At 41.3% G+C, this 13,364-nt stretch overlaps 1 protein-coding gene across 1 annotated transcript in view; it reads left to right on the plus strand.

The window, feature by feature from the left end:
- elp1 (elongator acetyltransferase complex subunit 1) overlaps window positions 1–13,364 on the plus strand; it is a 181,734-nt gene that overhangs the window by 67,040 nt on the left and 101,330 nt on the right. Inside the window, exons 14-16 of the mRNA XM_051929899.1 lie at window positions 2,197–2,373; window positions 6,497–6,603; window positions 10,072–10,175. Of these exons, the coding sequence (XP_051785859.1) occupies window positions 2,197–2,373; window positions 6,497–6,603; window positions 10,072–10,175 (388 nt within the window). The remainder of the gene's footprint in view (window positions 1–2,196; window positions 2,374–6,496; window positions 6,604–10,071; window positions 10,176–13,364) is intronic.

Here is a 13,364-nt window from a genome sequence, read left to right on the forward strand (position 1 = left end):
CAATGCTGATTACTTGGTGTGATGAGTTTGTTACGCCTTGAACTTCATAGACAGGTGTGTCCATCATGAGATATAAAGGGATTTAAGGTGGTCAATTACAAGTTGTGCTTCCTTCCCTTTGACTCTCCTCTGAAGAGTGACAGCATGGGATCCTCAAAGCAACTCACAAAAGATCTGAAAACAAAGATTGTTGAGTCTCCTGGTTTAGGGGAAGGCTACAAAAAGCCATCTCAGAGGTTTAAACTGTCAGTTTCAACTGTAAGGAATGGAATCAGGAAATGGAAGGCCACAGGCACAGTTGCTGTTAAACCCAGCAGGTCTGGCAGGCCAAGAAAAATACAGGAGCGGCATATGAGCAGGATTGTGAGAATGGTGACAGACAACCCACAGATCACCTCCAAAGACCTGCAAGAACATCTGGCTGCAGTATCTGTACATCGTTCTACAATTCAAACATCTGTATGGCAGGGTGATGAGAAAGAAGCCCTTTCTGCACTCACGCCACAAACAGAGTCGCTTGTTGTATGCCAATGCTCATTTAGACAAGCCAGATTCATTATGGAACAAAGTGCTTTGGACTGATGAGACAAAAATGGAGTTATTTGGTCAGAACAAAAAGCACTTTGCATGGCGGAAGAAGAACACCGCATTCCAAGAAAAACACCTGCTACCTACTGTCACATTTGGTGGAGGTTCCATCATGCTGTGGGGCTGTGTGGCCAGTTCAGGGACTGGGGCCCTTGTTAAAGTCGAGGGTCAGATGAATTCAACCCAATATCAACCAATTCTTCAGGATAATGTTCAAGCATCAGTCACAAAGTTGAAGTTACGCAGGGGTTGGATATTCCAACAAGACAATGACTCAAAACACAGTTGGAAATCTACAAAGGCATTCATGCAGAGGGAGAAGTACAATGTTCTGGAATGGCCGTCACAGTCCCCTGACTTGAATATCATCGACAATCTATGGGATGATTTGAAGCAGGAGTCCATCAAATTGAACTGAACTGGAGAGATTTGGTATGAAGAATGGTGAACAAGACCTCCATCCAGAATAGGTTATAGGAGGACAGCGTCTAGAGGACAAAAGGAGGCTCAGCTAAGTATTGATGTCATATCTCTGTTGGGTGCCCACATTTGTGCACCTGTCTAATTCTGTTATGATGCATATTGCATATTTTCTGTTAATTCAATAAACTTAATGTCACTGCAGAAATCCTACTGTGTCCATAAGGCATGTCAGATATTAAAAGGAAGTTGCTACTTTGAAAGCTCAGCCAATGAGAAACAAAAATCCAAAGAATTAAGAGGGGTTCCCAAACTTTTTCATATGACTGTATATAATATAAAATCCAACATCTGTCTGTCTGTATGTCTGTTCGCTTTTCACGGGAGAACTACTCAATGGATTTTGATGGTTTTTTTTATAATTTCCTTGAACATTCTGGTTGATTTTGTGACTTCTGTCATCGCGCTATGTATCAGAGTTCAGTTGCGGGACCAACTTATTTGTGCAAGTCTGAGAGAGCGGCTGCAGGCCAAGGGCAGGGGGAATTGGGACCTAAGGAGTAGGGAGCCAGGTGGGACTATCCTCACTCATGCACCAGCATCCGTTCGAGTTGCTCTACCTCTCGCCACGTGTTGGAGCGCACCTTGCCTCCGCTTAGCTAGTGATACCTATTTGTTTAGCAGACGTTATCATCTAGAGATTGTTAAGGAGTAACGTTTGACATTTTTGAGAGAGAGAGAGATCAGAGCCATGTGTGTTTTAGAGGGTAGCTGCTGATTGGCAGAGATATATCACCGTCATGTGCTCTTCTCCCCACGTGGGGGACGCTCTCCCGTCAGCTGAACACGATCAGATACAGTGCAGACGTTTTGACATTGGAGCGTACCCACCTTCTGCTTGGCCAGAATTACTTATTTATTTTATTTATTTACTTATTTATTTATTTTTAAATTATTTTTATTGATTTTTTTTTAAAGTTTGTCTTGTTTCACTACTAAGTGTGTGGAGCTGCGGGGGACAGCTAGTCGATAATGTGTTTCATAATAGCCAACCCAGGCAGCAAGAGGAATTTGGGTGCAGGATTGTAAGGGGGGAGAAATGTCAATGTGTAAGGTCCACTGTAAGCGATGCTCCTGGTGTGGTTTGCATGCTATCTGAAAGTAATGAGCTGCTGTCTTTTGTTTTAGTGTTACTGTGTCCAAAGAGATGACCCCCAGAGTAAATCCGCTTTGGCTGCAGGAGCTCACGTGGCTGAGAAGAGACACTTTCCTGGCGGTGGTCTCGGGAGAAGGGACATCAAAGTCACAAATTCTTCAGCTGATGACTACAGAGACCGAGGGTCAAGAGGCAGTTTTACACATCAGGTATTATTTGTCATTGACTCCCGCAGTCTTTTGTTTGTTTTATTTTGTATTGATCTCTGATAGAGCTCCTCTTCACAAAGTGTGTAAGAATTTCACCGAGCAAAATGACATTTTTAAATGGTGAAAATAGTAAAGGTAGATATTCTAGTGATAAATGGAGAGCAGTTTTTCAGTTAGTATCTGGGTGTTTAGCTGGGAGAACAGTTAAAAATATTATTGGTTCCATTTTTGTTCAGGTACGTAGTAACTTTTCTGGTCATATGAATCCATCTATCCATTTTCCAACCCGCTGAATCCGAACACAGGGTCACGGGGGTCTGCTGGAGCCAATCCCAGCCAACACAGGGCACAAGGCAGGGAACCAATCCCGGGCAGGGTGCCAACCCACCGCAGGACACACACAAACACACCCACACACCAAGCACACACTAGGGCCAATTTAGAATCACCAATCCACCTAACCAGCATGTCTTTGGACTGTGGGAGGAAACCGGAGCGCCCGGAGGAAACCCACGCAGACACGGGGAGAACATGCAAACTCCACGCAGGGTGGACCCGGGAAGCGAACCCGGGTCTCCTAACTGCGAGGCAGCAGTGCTACCACTGCGCCACCATGCCGCCCTCATATGAATCCCAGTTTTATAAACTTCCTGTGTGCAAATAACTGATACTTACTTAATTTTTATTTTTTGCCAATCCATGCTGTTGTTGCCCTTCACAATTACTTCTTATAAAATTCTAATAAACACCGTGCAGTACATTCACGGGAAAACCTTTTGGCAGTATCAGCCATAATACAGGGCCCGCCATAATGTTTGGGACAAAGACACATTTTTCTTTAATTTAGCCTTCTTCGTCAGTTTAAAATTACAAATCAAACAGTTCATACATCGTGATTAAAGTGCACATTGCAGGCTTTTATTCCAGGGGATTTTACATACATTTCGGTCACACAACACTTTTCCTACGTCGTCCTCCCATTTCAAGGAGGGCACCATTATCTTTGGACACAGCAATGGCAGCTCTATTAAAGCCATCATATTTAGGACTTTGTTGTATATCCCTCCCATGAAGTGACTGCTTGAAGTCTGCGATTCATTAAACTTCCCAAAAAAGCACTTAACGAAAAGTCCTCATTAGTGACAGCATTCCTACGCTTTGGGGATTTCGCAATGACTTGTTTAAAGAAAGTGGTTCATTTTTTAAGTCACTAATTAATTCTTAAATGACAATTTACAAGCAGTTCTCAAAATATTAATCGGCATTACAGAGATGAGAAAAGTATGGACCCTGTCATCATATTTTTAACCTGATATTTCATTAATAATGACAATTGACATGGGAACCACAGTGGACAACATAAACTTCGGTGACACTTAAGTTTAGATACTGCAAAAATGCCTCTTCTACTCATATAATATACTCCTATTGTGAATTTCCCCTTGGGGATTAATAAAGAGTCTCTCTGTCTGTCTGTCTATCATATAGTGCCTTTCACTCCTGTCTATCTATCTATCTATCTGTCTGTGATATAGTGCCTTTCACTCCTGTCTGTCTGTCTATGATATAGTGCCTTTCATGTCTGTCTGTCTGTCTATCTATGATATAGCGCCTTTCACGTCTGTCTGTCTATGATATAGTGCCTTTCACGTCTGTCTGTCTGTCTGTCTATGATACAGTGCCTTTCACTCCTGTCTGTCTGTCTATGATATAGTACCTTTCACGTCTGTCTGTCTGTCTATGATACAGAGCCTTTCACTCCTGTCTGTCTGTCTGTGATATAGTGCCTTTCACTCCTGTCTGTCTGTCTGTGATATAGTGCCTTTTACTCCTGTCTGTCTGTCTGTCTATGATATAGTGCCTTTCACATCTGTCTGTCTGTCTGTCTATTATATAGCGCCTTTCATGTCTGTCTGTCTGTGATATAGTGCCTTTCACTCCTGTCTGTCTGTCTGTGATATAGTGCCTTTTACTCCTGTCTGTCTGTCTATGATATAGTGCCTTTCACATCTGTCTGTCTGTCTGTCTATTATATAGCGCCTTTCATGTCTGTCTGTCTGTGATATAGTGCCTTTCACTCCTGTCTATCTGTCTGTGATGTAGCGCCTTTCACGTCTGTCTGTCTATGATATAGCACCTTTCACGTCTGTCTGTCTGTCTGTGATATAGTGCCTTTCACATCTGTCTGTGTGTCTGTCTATGATATAGTGCCTTTCACGTCTGTCTGTCTGTCTGTCTATGATACAGAGCCTTTCACTCCTGTCTGTCTGTCTGTGATATAGTGCCTTTCACTCCTGTCTGTCTGTCTCTCTCTATCTATCTATCTATCTATCTATCTATCTATCTATCTATCTATCTGTCTGTGATATAGTGCCTTTCACTCCTGTCTGTCTGTCTGTGATATAGTGCCTTTTACTCCTGTCTGTCTGTCTATGATATAGTGCCTTTCACATCTGTCTGTCTGTCTGTCTATTATATAGCGCCTTTCATGTCTGTCTGTCTGTGATATAGTGCCTTTCACTCCTGTCTATCTGTCTGTGATGTAGCGCCTTTCACGTCTGTCTGTCTATGATATAGCACCTTTCACGTCTGTCTGTCTGTCTGTGATATAGTGCCTTTCACATCTGTCTGTGTGTCTGTCTATGATATAGTGCCTTTCACGTCTGTCTGTCTGTCTGTCTATGATACAGAGCCTTTCACTCCTGTCTGTCTGTCTGTGATATAGTGCCTTTCACTCCTGTCTGTCTGTCTCTCTCTATCTATCTATCTATCTATCTATCTATCTATCTATCTATCTGTCTGTGATATAGTGCCTTTCACTCCTGTCAGTCTGTCTGTGATGTAGCGCCTTTCACGTCTGTCTGTCTATGATATAGAGCCTTTCACGTCTGTCTGTCTGTCTGTGATATAGTGCCTTTCACATCTGTCTGTGTGTCTGTCTATGATATAGTGCCTTTCATGTCTGTCTGTCTGTCTATGATATAGTACCTTTCACTCCTATCTATCTATCTATCTATCTATCTATCTATCTGTGATATCGTGCCTTTCACTCCTGTCTGTCTGTCTGTGATATAGCGCCTTTCACGTCTGTCTGTCTGTCTATGATATAGTGCCTTTCACGTCTGTCTGTCTATGATACAGTGCCTTTCATTCCTGTCTGTCTGTCTGTCTGTGATATAATGCCTTTCACATCTGTCTGTGTGTCTGTCTATGATATAGTGCCTTTCACGTCTGTCTGTCTGTCTATGATACAGAGCCTTTCACTCCTGTCTGTCTGTCTGTCTGTCTGTGATATAGTGCCTTTCACTCCTGTCTGTCTGTCTATGATATAGTGCCTTTCACGTCTGTCTGTCTGTGTGTGTGTGTCTGTCTATGATTGTCTGTGTGTGTGTGTCTGTCTATGATTGTCTCTGTGCGTGTGTGTGTCTGTCTATGATATAGTATCTATCTATCTATTATATAGTGCCTTTCCTATCTATCTATCTATCTATCTATCTATCTATCTATCTATCTATCTATCTATCTATCTATCTATCTATCTATCTGTTATATAGCGCCCTATCTATCTATCTATCTATCTATCTATCTATCTATCTATCTATCTATCTATCTATCTATCTATCTATCTATCTATCTATCTATCAAGACCTTAACAAAGGCTTCTTATGGTCTTACTGATATTTTAAAAAACACCCATAAAGTGTTTATTCACCTTGGTGCAGGCTGGCATATTGACATTGTGAATATGAAGGATATGCAGGCCTTACACTGTAATATGCAATATCAAGAGCAACTTGTCTCAGTTACCCTGCCTTAGACCATTGCAAAGTGAAGTTACTCTATTTTAGTAGGCCACATTGCAGATGTGAATACACAATTGATGCTTTGAAAGTGTAAATAAGAACAAAAGAAGCCTTTGTTACTGTCTTGTTACATAATAATAAATGAGTAATAGATGCCTTTTTGCAGTACCTAACCTAAACTGTTACCGAAGCATCAAATGTTTCTGTTTAGATGACTGTTCATGTTGCAGTTTATATTAACTTTGAATTACACTTTGATTTTGTCTTTTGAAGAAAATAACTTTTCATCTACTGTTGTTTGTTATCCTTTTTGTTTATAGGTCTAATTTGGAAGTAAATGGTTATGTGACCAAAGTGTGCTACAACCAGAGTACTACGACTGTGGTTCTGCAACTTGATAACGGAGAGTTACTTCAGTACTTCTGGGGTTAGTACTACAGTAATGTTCTATAATCTCCAAGCCACCAGAGGCAAAATTTAGAACACTCTTATACAGGATAACGTCTGCTCGGTGCCATTTTAGTCGTTACCAAACATGCTAGTGCTATCATCCACAAATTGCCATGGTATGAGTACGTGCAGGTGTTATAATAGACTGGTGTCACATAGTCTCACTGAAGCCAGACGTAAAATATGTACATCTGGAGACCACCATGAGTAAAGTTTGCTTAAAACTGGGTGGGAACAATTAGATGACTTAGTGTGTGTTACATTTTTAAACCAATCCAACGCCTCAAGAAGGCGGCACTCAAAGTAGGGGCACGAGGTGCTCTCGTTACCCTGGTTCGAAAGACAGCAAGCTTCAGTTTATGATGAAATGTCTACAGTCAAAGGCACCAAAAAATAAAAGCCCTATTTGACTTGTAAGTGCATGTTGAATGTACAGAGAGGACATTACACATTTTAAAAATAATTATAACCTGATGCAATAAAAAACCTTTCCGTACCATCAGATTATACATTGACATTTGATGGCATCAATGGATGAGTGGTAAACATGAACGATACCTCATTGCAGGGGCCGTGTGGGTTCTCTGATGTTCAGCATTATGATGATACTGTAAAAGTCGATATAAGCTTGAAAGAATTGACAGCTATGATCGTGAAAATATAAACAGCAAAATATGTATTCGAAGTAAACTGTGTGCAGATTTCAGTGCTCAAAACACCCAAATCAACAACTCTGCCTAACAACACCAGAAGATGTACAGATGAGGCTGCACGACATCTACCACCTGACTGCACATCTAAACGAAAAACTAAAGAAATGTAATGTTTCTGTCTAATCAGGATCATCTCAAAAAATTAAATCTGTTTGAAAAATTTCAGTCTGGTTTCCGAAGTTCTCACAGCACAGAGACAGCCCTGGTCAGAGTCACCAATGACCTCCTGATGGCTGCTGACCAGGACTCTCCATCACTCCTTATCCTCCTGGACCTTATAGCTGCATTTGATATGGTAGATCATAATATTCTCCTTCATCATCTTCACTATACAATTGGACTTTCTGGCATTGCTTTCGAGTGGTTCACGTCCTATCTTACAGACAGGACCGAGTATGTGGCCTTGGGAGATGCTAAATCTCATACCCACACTGTCACCTGTGGAGTCCCACAAGGATCAGTCCTTGGGCCGACCCTCTTTAATATCTACAGTGCATCTGGAAAGTATTCACAATGCATCACTTTTTCCACATTTTGTTATGTTACAGCCTTATTCCAAAATGGATTAAATTCTTTTTTTTCCTCAGAATTCTACACACAACACCCCATAATGACAACGTGAAAAAAGTTTACTTGAGATTTTTGCAAATTTATTAAAAATAAAAAAACTGAGAAATCCCATGTCCATAAGTATTCACAGCCTTTGCTCAATACTTTGTCGATGCCCCTTTGGCAGCAATTCCAGCCTCAAGTCTTGTTGAATATGATGCCACAAGTTTGGCACACCTATCCTTGGCCAGTTTGGCCCATTCCTCTTTGCAGCACCTCTCAAGCTCCATCAGGTTGGATGGGAAGCGTCGGTGCACAGCCATTTTAAGATCTCTTCAGAGATGTTCAATCGGATTCAAGTCTGGGCTCTGGCTGGGCCACTCAAGGACATTCACAGAGTTGTCCTGAAGCCACTCCTTTGATATCTTGGCTGTGTGCTTAGGGTCGTTGTCCTGCTGAAAGATGAACTGTCGCCCCAGTCTGAGGTCAAGAGCTCTCTGGAGCAGGTTTTCATCCAGGATGTCTCTGTACATTGCTGCAGTCATCTTTCCCTTTATCCTGACTAGTCTCCCAGTTCCCCACAGCATGATGCTGCCACCACCATGCTTCACTGTAGGGATGGTATTGGCCTGGTGATGAGCGGTGCCTGGTTTTCTCCAAACATGACGCCTGGCATTCACACCAAAGAGTTCAATCTTTGTCTCATCAGACCAGAGAATTTTCTTTCTCATGGTCTGAGAGTCCTTCAGGTGCCTTTTGGCAAACTCCAGGCGGGCTGCCATGTGCCTTTTACTAAGAAGTGGCTTCCGTCTGGCCACTCTACCATACAGGCCTGATTGGTGGATTGCTGCAGAGATGGTTGTCCTTCTGGAAGGTTCTCCTCTCTCCGCCGAGGACCTCTGGAGCTCTGACAGATTGACCATCGGGTTCTTGGTCACCTCCTTGACTAAGGCCCTTCTCCCCCGATCGCTCAGGCCACTATGCTCACTGGGACCTTCAAAGCAGCAGAAATTTTTCTGTAACCTTCCCCAGATTTGTTCCTCGAGACAATCCTGTCTCGGTGGTCTACAGACAATTCCTTTGACTTCATGCTTGGTTTGTGCTCTGACATGAACTGTCAACTGTGGGACCTTCTATAGACAGGTGTGTGCCTTTCCAAATCAGGTCCAGTCAACTGAATTTACCACAGGTGGACTCCAATGAAGCTGCAGAAACATCTCAAGGATGATCAGGGGAAACAGGATGCACCTGAGCTCAATTTTGAGCTTCATGGCAAAGGCTGTGAATACTTATGGACATGGGATTTCGCAATTTTTTTATTTTTAGTAAATTTGCAAAAACCTCAAGTAAACTTTTTTCATGTTGTCATTATGGGGTGTTGTGTGTAGAATTCTGAGGAAAAAAATGAATTTAATCCATTTTGGAATAAGGCTGTAACATAACAAAAGGTGGAAAAAGTGATGCACTGTGAATACTTTCCGGATGCACTGTAAAATGATCTATTATTGTCTGTCTGTATACCTGCATTGTTATCACTCTTTAATTTAATATTGTTGTTATCAGTATGCTGCTGCTGGAGTATGTGAATTTCCCCTTGGGATTAATAAAGTATCTATCTATCTATCTATCTATCTATCTATCTATCTATCTATCTATCTATCTATCTATCTATCTATCTATCTATCTATCATAGACAGATCGAGTGAAAGGAAGTATGTCTGTCTGTCTGACTATCTATTTATCTATTATATAGTGCCTTTCTCTCTGTCTGTATATCTGTCTATGTTAACATTTGCAGTGCACTATGCAATATGTGTGTCTGTGTTATATGCTATTTAATATGGTATTCATAAAAATCAGTGTTAGTGTTTGTAATGCGCCTTCTGTAGGAATGACAAATTCATTGTATGTGTTTTTGTTATGTGCCATTTGGTATGGGTTTCGTAAAAGCAATGCTAATGTTTATGAAATGCCATATTTTGGAATGACAAATGCAATGCATTTTTTTTTTTTTTACTACAAATGCTTGCGATGCTCCATTTTTTGGAGTAACAGAGACACAGCAACTGAACAAACACTTACCCTTTTATTAAGGTGGTTTAATGGTTTCTATGATCTTAAATGATTTTGCTTACACTAAACTATCAAGTTTCTAGTGTAATGTTGTTTGTCCTCTTATTTAGATTCTTCAGAGCCATCTTTGGGGGCATGGAAGAGCAGTGCAGGCTGCAGCATCAGTTTCCCTCAACCTTGTGTGCAGATAGCTTTATGCACCATAGCAGGAGAGGTATGAGTTCACTTTATAGCTATAAAATATGCTGTATATAAAGAATTTCTTAAACACATTGTTCGTGCCTAAAAGTAAAACATACAGTCAGGTCCATATGTATTTGGACAGTGACACAACGTTCATAATTTTGGCTCTGTACATCACCACAATGGATTTGAAACAAAGCGTAGACATTCAGCTTTAATTCAGGGGGTTTAACAAAAATATTGCAAGATTCAATTTTATACATGGTCCATCTATTTTCAGGGGCTCAAAAGTATTTGGACAAACTAACGTAATCATAAATATAACGATCATTTTCAATATTTGGTTGAATGTACTTTCCAGTCAATGACTGCCTGAAGTGGTCGTCTCCAAGTGCTGGGGTTCCACCCTAATGATTTTTTACCAGGCCTTTACTGCCACTGTCTTCAGGTGCCGCTTGTTCATTGGGCTTTCTGCCATCAGTTTGGTCTTTAGTAAGTGAACTGCATGTCCAGTTGGGTTGAGGTCAGTTGATTGACTTGACCATTGAAGAATACAGTCAAACTTGGTTATAGTGAGTTTGATGGAACCAACACTATTTGCTCGTTATAAATGGAATTTGCTATAACCAGGATATGCAAATTTGACAAAAACTAACTCAGTCTATTAAAGTAATAGGAATTTATTGAAAAAAAATATACATTTAGCCCATAATGAAAACATACGTTAAGTACAAGTCAAGTCAAGTTGGCGAGCATGCACTGGTACAGTGCACTGCCGCACCCACCACACAATGAAACAATTCAGGATCTCGGTTGGCAACCCCCCAGGCAGACATGCGGTCCAGTCCCGCCCTCCAGAAGTGACCCTCTATCTGCCGCAGCCAGGTGTTACGTGAGCGACACCTTGGTCTGGTCCAGCCACTTGGGTTCCCAACAATGAGGATCTTACGAGCCGGATCACCCTCAGGGAAACGCGCCACATGGCAGTAGTGCCGTATCTGATGCTCCCTCACAATGCAGGTAATGTGCCTCATTCAGGACTCCATGAGAAACACAAAGTCAAACCAACGGTATCCAAGGATTTTCCGGAGAGACACATATGAAGGTGTCCAGTCTTCGTCTCGGGTCACTGGATAGCGTCCATGTCTCACAACCATATAGCAACGCAGGAAGCACCAGGGGCCTCATGTATAAACGGTGCGTACGCACAGAAATGTTGCATACTCCCGTTTACACACTCAAATTGCGATGTACCTCATACCTTGGCGTACGCAATTTCTCCGCTCTGTTTTGCAGACTGGCGGCACCCAGCGTCAAAGCAGTGCTACTGTTCCTGTGTGGTCACCCTTTCTTTCTTAGCTCCACATTCCTAACGCGGCTTTATAAATACACTGAAACTAACTGCATATTGTTTATTAGTGTAATGCATCTGATTGTAATTAACCTGCAGCAATATAATGGTCCAGGGAATAGCCATAGTATTCCAAATACCATAACTGCTTTAGCGTTGTAACTCTCACTGCATCTTCTTCTTCTTTCAGCTGCTCCCGTTAAGGGTTGCCACAGCAGATCATCTTTTTCCATATTACTCTCACTGCACCACTCGGAGTATTTATATCACTGAATCTGAGTGGGAAATCACAGCATTAGCTGATCGGAAAGAGAATTATCGATATACAGCATGAAGCAGACGCTGACTCAGCCACGGCAAAACGCTTTAGAGACTTCCCAGTACGGACTTCGCAGTTTAGAAAAAGTTTCATCCCAAGAACTCTAAACGCACTCAATCAGTCCATCAAGTGCTCCTTGTAGAACTGTTTACTTATAAGTACAATCACCTCACTGTAAACTTGCACTACAGTTATAATATTGCACAAACTGCGCCACTTTATAAAGCGTGTATTTACATATAATGACGATATTCATTTTTAAGATGAAATGCAGCAAAATATGTTGATTATATTATACAGATAAAACTTTAACTTCATTTAAATAATCTGTATTGTTAATAATTAAACATGTGAGGACACGGTGCCGCAGCGCTAGCTAGTTCAGGGATTGTTCCTGCATTGCGTTGTATTCTTGCTGGTGCTGACGCGACACTGGAAGGATAGACTGATATAATAATTAAACATGTACTACGAAGATATTTCAATGTTCCTTAAAAGTTTTGAAGAATCGGCGTTCTAAGCTTACAGATGGCTTCACGTCTATTACATAGCTGATTGTGTGGTGATTGGGTATTTGGAGAAAGAAAAGTAAGGACAGGAATTGGAGGTTAGTACGTTTGAAAGAGACAGTACTTCTGTAATAAATTATTTCATCGAAGGTCGCGCACGGCGCAACAAGCCTCTTGCGTGAGACATGAACAATCACTGCGCCACCGTGTTCCCATGTTTAATAACATGCTTTCATTCCTATCATCATGAAAAAGATATCACGTATACATCTCAGTATTTTAATTATTCAGAGAGCTGTAATATCACGAATGTAATGGATTATGTGTCCTGTTGGAGAAAGAGAAAGCCCGTTTAAGAAGCAGGTAGTGATTCACACACACAGAGCACATAGAAGATCAAATACAGAACAAAGCATTTAACGTCCTACTTTAGTTACAATGGGATTTGAGAAACTAGTAAATTAAACGATTTTAAGATGAAGTTTATGATGTTCTACTTTAATGGCAAAATAAACTACGTGATTAAAGTGGAAATTTCGAGATTAAAGTTGACATTTCGTGCTTTTTTTCCCCCACTGTGTGCCTATTTTTTTTGTCTGTACTCTAATAAGCTTTCATATGATACTCAGATGGTGGGCTACAACTTGCCTTTTCACGGCGACTTTGATATGTGATTTCTTTTTTATTTCGGGCACTGTGCGACTTTGTGAACTTGACCTTTCGAGTTTCTCCGACACTCTGTCACTCGATCATCTTCCTTTTGTTGTTTATATCACTGTTTAAACCAACAAATAGTACGTTTTTCCTTTGCCTCCACTTGGTATTCGCTGAAATTCTTATATTTTCCCCCATGCTTTTCCCATTGTCTTTTCTCAGGAGGCTATTTATATCGATTTGCATATTCAAAGAGGCGTAATTCTGGGAGGAGTTGGGGCGGGACAGAAGGCGCGTGCACGTGCGTTACTTTTCACGCTGATCGGGATTTATGTAGTGGAAGAACGCGAAAGTTTGCGTGCGCACAGATTCCTGCATCTGGATTTT

This window comes from Erpetoichthys calabaricus, chromosome 7 (genome assembly GCF_900747795.2).
Source record: "Erpetoichthys calabaricus chromosome 7, fErpCal1.3, whole genome shotgun sequence".
NCBI classification, from domain to species: domain Eukaryota; kingdom Metazoa; phylum Chordata; class Cladistia; order Polypteriformes; family Polypteridae; genus Erpetoichthys; species Erpetoichthys calabaricus.